This window comes from Camelina sativa, chromosome 16 (genome assembly GCF_000633955.1).
Source record: "Camelina sativa cultivar DH55 chromosome 16, Cs, whole genome shotgun sequence".
Taxonomy (NCBI): Eukaryota; Viridiplantae; Streptophyta; class Magnoliopsida; order Brassicales; family Brassicaceae; genus Camelina; species Camelina sativa.
In genome coordinates this window covers 5358174-5364995 of record NC_025700.1, presented here as the reverse complement: position 1 = coordinate 5364995, position 6822 = coordinate 5358174, and the positions used below count along the sequence as shown (strand labels likewise).

The window sequence follows — 6822 nt, the reverse complement described above, 5'->3', positions numbered from 1 at the left end:
TTTTTTTTTTTTTTTTTTTTTTTTTTTTTTCTGATGGTTAATCCAAAATTATGCAAAAGGCACTACGCTAAAGAAAAAAGAAAAATAAATAGAAGCGATACCAAGCTATATTTTTGTATCAGATATAAATTAAATATAAACTTTGATAAAGGAAGAATATAAAATTTTGATTGGTTTCTACGTTGTTATCCATGATTTCAAGAGTTTTTTAATAACCAAAATTTATACAAATGAAACACGATTCTTGTCCACGGAAACCTTCATTGCATACGAATTGTAAAACATCAAATTGGTTACCAAATACGAGATTTGATTTGCTCGTTTCTGTACGCCAAAACACACTCCGTTGAATACACAGTTTCTTTTGGCTTGATTGATACCACATATCTATGTATTTGGGTATGACTAACTAGATTTGTATCTTGATGTGTTCAAAGTCCATCTTTCTCTTTTTGGCCTTTGCATGTGCCCATATTAAGTTTTTTTTTTTTGTTCCTTTCATATGTCTTTAATTATCCTCATACTTGTGGTAGATGGTTTGTCAATACCAAATTTAGAGGTAGAAATTTGGTGAAGATTTCCAAAAACTGCAAAAATGTGTCCAAGAGTTATCTCTGATGTTTACGTGCTAAAGTGAATATTAAGCACATCATAAATTGCCACAGTAGAGGACTAGGTTGTGAAATAGCCCACTTCACATAGTTCATAGGAAATCTATGTGTTTTGTCCGAAAAAAAACAAGATTTATATGTGATTTCAGAAGCCATGGAAACTAAACCTATGTACTCTGCTTCAATAATATAAGATATGATGTACCAAGCAGTTGAGGGAGTAGCTCGTGATCGATAATCTTGGATGTGAAACAGAGAAAAAAAAAAGACGTTCAAGTCTCAATGGCAACATATTATTCTCAGATTACAAAAGTTAAAAACCAAAAAACAAAGTGAATAACTACTGTCCAACACAGCCACAGGAGGAGGGTTGTTCGAGTTCTGTTGTTGTGGTATTAAAAAGACAATCAGATTGCTGTCTTTTTCTAACACGAAGAGCAGACAGGGACTTTGTGAGGATCGAGCTGCGAACGATCTAATGAAACATGGCTGGGTGGTTATGTAGGAGAAGAGCTTCGACACGCACCGAAACTTCACTACAGATTTCGAACGCAGCCTTACGAGTATCTCCGAGATTAGATCTAGAGGAAGCGACGTTCCTTTACATTTTCTTGCCTCAATCTCTATCTCTTGTTCTCGTCTCTTCTTCTCTTGCTCCCCCATCTTCATTGAATTCCCTTACTGATACGCCCAAAATTCGAGGATCACTCAGCTGGACTAAAAATGATAGAAATTCGCCAAGGTGCAAGGTGCAACAAGAGAGATTTGATGGATTGAGGGGTCGCACAGCAGTCGCGGAAGACTGTTGATATTCCCAACTCCAATCACTGCTAGATATGATACACTAGTCTAGCAAAAGGAGACTGTTGCTTGGATATTACACACCAAAAAACAAAGAAATGTTCTAGACAAAGAACAAAGAGATAGAATCTAAAATGAAAAGGAAAATTGGTTGATTATTCTCAAATGAGATTACATGAGTTTATATAGAGATAGAAAACTTGGTCACAAAGCCAAGTATTATTCTTGAAACTAAAACACAATAAAGATAGATAGTTGAATGAAGATTAAACTCTTGAACTTTGTCTTCCCAATGTGTTCTTCCCAAGGTGAGTTGAACTCTATTTTCGTTACTCCTCTTTGACCATAAAACAAAGTGATTATTTTGGGCTTTCTTGGACTTGAATTAGGCTCAAAGTGGGCTGGACTTGATAGGTATCATCCCCAATAGTTTTTCTCATACTCTCTTTGGCCATAAGCTCTTGAATAAGCCCATTTAGTGCATTTCTTAGCCTTTTATCTTTTCGTCCCAAGGTGAGTTGAACTCTATTTTCGTCACTCCTCTTTGACCACACAACAATGATTATTTTGGGCTTTCTTGGACTTGAATTAGGCTCAAAGTGGGCTGGACTTGATAGGTATCATCCCCAATAGTTCTTCACATGCTCTCTTTGGCCATAAGCTCTTGAATAAGCCCATTTAGTGCATTTCTTAGCCTCTTAGCTTTTGCTCTAGTCATTGGTCCTTCAGGTACAAGCAATGATTTCTCCGCTACAAGCTCCTCGGGTTCAAGTTCAGCTACAAGTTCCTCAGGTTCAAGCTCAGCTACAAGATCCTCTTCCTTAAATCCATCCATGATCACATCACTTACCTCCGCTCTGCAGCAGCTATGCTCTTACCTCCGCTTCCTTCTCCAATCACAAACTGAATCAAACATATTAAAAGTCTTCTAGTCATCACATCGAACATATCAAAGGCTATAACGAAAATTGCAGATCAAATCAAACAAGGAAACCAAATTAAATCGAAAACACACCACATTCACATAAACTGTTTCTCACCAAACCCACAAGCGCTAAGCCATAATTCTCAATTCACTACTGCTAAAAGAATGAAACTTTGGACAAACCCACCATCAAAAATCAATGTTGGATCTAAAATAAAGTATTGAACACAAAAGGCATTTGATTTTATCGGACAAACACTAAGCAAGAGATTCAGATCGAAATGCTAACATAACTCAACAAAAGAGATGAAGGAGAAAGAGATGAAGGCCAAATCACAAAAAAAAATAAGAAAGCCCACTAAATTGTTACTTGTTTTTGATTCAGATCAAAGAATTGAGATGAAGAATTGAAGATGGTGACTCAAACTTTCCAAGGAGGAGTGATATGGAGAAGAGAAGAAGAAATTAACATTTTACCCAAATTGTAAAACCTAGATTTTAAAGAAATTTGGACAGTGGAAATTTGGGCCGCCCACTGTCCAAATGGTTATGTCCAATTGGTCTCAAAGCCCAATGATCATTTCTCCATTTAAGACCATCTTAATTTTGGGCGTGACCATGACCGCTCATAACGAAATGGACATAGACTTGCCCACGGAGTACGGACGGACCGCCCATTTGACAGCTATAATCTTCAATGCCGCTCAGCCCTAATTTTTTTTCTTGTCTCGTTATTAATGCAGTTTCTTTCCTTTTTAGTTTATCATCAAAACTTTATTTTTAAAAATATATATATATAGAAAATTGACATTTGCAAAAATAACCTTTCCTATACACAAAATTGCTGAATACCCTAAATTCCAAATAGTAAACATTCTACTTGTCAAGACTATATCCTAATGTAAAATAGAAAATTCAAACCGTAAAAAAATTTCCAAAACTCAATTAACATATTGTATTTGTGTAAAAGAAAGCAATAATGAAAATGAGCAAAAAAAAAGTAGTTTTAAAGAGGATTAAAAATATCAATAAAAAGATATTTTAACAATTTCTCTTTTTTTTTTAATAAGAATTTTGTTTATTTTTCTATTAAAGTTAGGATAAAACTTTTTTGGTTCAATGTTTTAGTCCATTGTTATTTTCGTTTTCTTCTTTAGCGTGATCCTCAATCCGATCCTCCACTCCTCAACAATCATCATTGCGTTCACAAATTGATCCCCAAAAATAAATGTAAGCATCTATACTCCTGAATATATCCCTTCCATTATCGAGTTAAATCCACTATGCATCCAAAACCCGCCTACAGCCGTGTGACACAACACACGAAGCTGATCACACCAGCTCACCACAACACCCAAGATATCTTCAATAGCCTCCTTCAGCTTCGATACGCCCTCACAAGCCACCCAAAGGAACGTACTCCGTTGTCTATCAATCCTCTCGCTATTTCTTTTCCTTAATCACACTAGCTCTGATATCATATTAGATCGTGGATTTCTAACTTAAAAGTAATTAGTAATGAGTAGAACATATATCTTAAATAAGACCATTTAAGATCTTACTCAACTTCCAATGTGTGAGATATTACATTTGTGTAAATACAAAAAAAAAACAAATATTGTTTGTATTATTATAAGAGAGAGAAATCTAGTAATAATATAATAATAAAGTCATATAAATTATATTTATAATAAAGTGACGAGAGAATGTGAAATAAATAGTATAACATATTATAATATTTTAATCTATAATATTTTGATCTTAATTAGTTTTATCTCTTCTATTTTTTTTTGTCACCATGCTAGTTTTATCTTAAATGGTGAAATTAAAAGAGTGAAAATATAGAAATACTTTTTGAGCATTTAATAATAAAGAAAAAAGGGTCACATATCCCAAAAAAAAAAATGTCAAGATAATAGAGATTGTTGGAATATTTTTGATTACCTACCCACATATTTTTACAAAATAATTTTTTTATTTACTATGTTGATCTCTTAGTAATATATATAAATGAAGACAAAAATAGCGAACTACAACTATAACATGATGACATCCTGAGACTCAATTCGATACCAAATGCATCTCTACCTCTTAGATACATCTATGTATAAATATCTCTAATCATGAACTTATAAAAAAAGAAAAAAAAAAAACTTAAAGATTTAAGACAGCTGGCTACTCTAGCATTTACCGAGATCAATGGTAGTGAAACCTTCTTCAGCAGAGAAACGTGGTTGCATTACCGTATCACCAATCTTCTGATGATGCTCGACCTTAGGCAATTTATAACTTTCGTCCATGGCCAGTGAGTCTCCTTGCTGCTGATGAACAACAAGCACCGAGAAATGAAAATCCGGCGACGTCAACATATCTCCTATCACACCTAACTCAGGGCACTCACTCCAGTCCGTCAGTCCATACAAGACCGAAGACTCTAGGTCGTGGTCTCGGCCCACTAATACCATGTCATAGGCATCTCCCAATGAGCTAATCGCTTGCGTCGTCTCCACGCCATCTCTCACTATCTCTTCTACGTAGTGAACTCTCCCTTTGTTCGCTGCGTGGCTCTTGAAATCGCTTATTAGGTTGTACTCGGACATGTCGCTGTAATCCTCGTCGTGAAGGGAGCTCTTGTGACGGAAATGTATCATAGTGACGTTAAGATCAGGCTTTTCCGCCATCCTCATGCATAACGCGAGCGCCTCCGCATCATCCTTTCCTCCAATGAAGAGCACCGCCACGTTTTGCCACGTATTAGTCATCAAGACAGAGCGTCGTCCCTCAGTCTCTCCTCGGTCTATGAATATTGCGACTGAACAAGGTGCAGCTTCCAACACGTTAAGGTTTATGCTGCGGACGGGCCCGTTGACTTGTCCGACTGTCCCGTCAATCGCGTACTGCTTGTGGAACGGAATCACGATTAACGTCGCCTTCTTGTCAAGTGCGAGCGTGCATACGTCGTTGTTTATGCTCGAATAAGGCGCTGCTGCTGTAAAGTGTTGCGCCATGAGTGCTCCCTGACATAAGATTAATAATTATGGTTATCAAACTATATGTTACTTTTTCTTCTTCTTCTTCATTTTTTTTTTTTTTTAAAAGTATATTTCATTTCTATAATATAGTGGAAGTAGGTTTCAGTTGTTAGTTTTGTATTTACGTTTACTTGTTAGTTTTGTATTTACGTTTACTTTTATGCCACGATTGTTTATTTGCGCTTACATCGACGTGTATGCTCTCATGTTAATTATGATGGTTATATTATTGTTATACACTTATACGATGAAAAAAAAAACGTTTAGTTGTTTTACCTGGTACTTTTGCTCGAAACGCTGGAAGGCGTTTACGATGTGTGTGGACTGAGCCGTGTTAGGGTCAAGTTTGTTCATCTGGTGGTGCGGCGTGAGAACTGCGTGTGCTCGACCTTTAAGCTCGACCAGGTGTAACGTGAAGAATGAGATCGGGTTGAACCGTGTCGGGTAAGTAGCTTCAAGAAGATTAACCATGGAAGGAACGTTTTCAACATTGTAGAGACCAAGGAGAAGACGGAGCTGAAGATTTTGCTGTCTTGTGTTGAGGATTGTTCGTTTGCTTTTGCTTTTGTAACGTTTCGAAGGGTCGTAGAGGTACACAACGAGGAACCGCGATATCCCGGTTACCGTCAAAAGCGTGATGATCACCAGATTAAAGCATTCTGTGTCAACAACCTGGAAACCAAATTCAACTTTTTACCGTAAGTTAAAAGAAATTATACGAAGCATCTAAGTTCAACTCATACACCGTTATTGTTAAAATGAGTTTTAACACATTATAGAGACATCTAATATCAGATTACTAAATTGTTGACAAAAAAAAAATATTTAGAAAATATAAATATACATATATGGCTAGTGTCAAAATGAGCTTACTGGCTCAACTCAACTCACATTGCCATTGTCAACATAGATTTAAACTTGTATCTGAAAAACCTAAACTAAGTGAAGATAAACCGATTTCTTTTTTTTCTCATCATCCAAACAAACCTACATATCTCTTTAAGTCCTAATCAAAACCAAAACGGTAACAAAAGAAACCACAATTTTTTCAGTTTTCTTGATATATATATTTTATAAAACAAGAAAATCTGAACCAAAACCAAACTGAAAACACAAATCAATTAAGACTATTTATATTCACCTGAGCGTCTTTCCAGACGATAGTAGTGTAGACTTCGATGATACCTTGACAACACATCAACAAGGCCAAACAAAGCGCGTCTCCGATCTGCGTGTTGCAGTAGGCAGAGGCAGCCGCGGTACCAAGGAACTTGCATCCGTAAGTGATCAAGAGAATGACCTCAACCATTACCACATGGTGCTCATGGCTCTCTGTGATCTCAAAGAAATTAGTTTGCAACCCACTAATAGCGATGAAACATGGGAGGAACAAATTCGAAGCAAATATCTCGAGTTTGGCAGCAAGTTCCGTGCCTAAAGGCGGACCATCAGG

General features: G+C 36.4%; 1 protein-coding gene across 2 annotated transcripts in view; it reads right to left on the bottom strand.

Moving 5' to 3' along the window:
• The window catches only part of LOC104749865 (cation/H(+) symporter 13-like), a 12686-nt gene continuing 10321 nt past the window's right edge, over positions 4458-6822 (bottom strand). For both annotated transcript variants that reach the window (XM_010471578.2, XM_019238090.1), the window contains exons 4-6: positions 6511-6669; positions 5646-6041; positions 4458-5354 (exon numbers count right to left, since the gene is read on the bottom strand). In XM_010471578.2, the coding sequence (XP_010469880.2) occupies positions 4518-5354; positions 5646-6041; positions 6511-6669 (1392 nt within the window). In that variant the 3' untranslated portion in view covers positions 4458-4517. The remainder of the gene's footprint in view (positions 5355-5645; positions 6042-6510; positions 6670-6822) is intronic.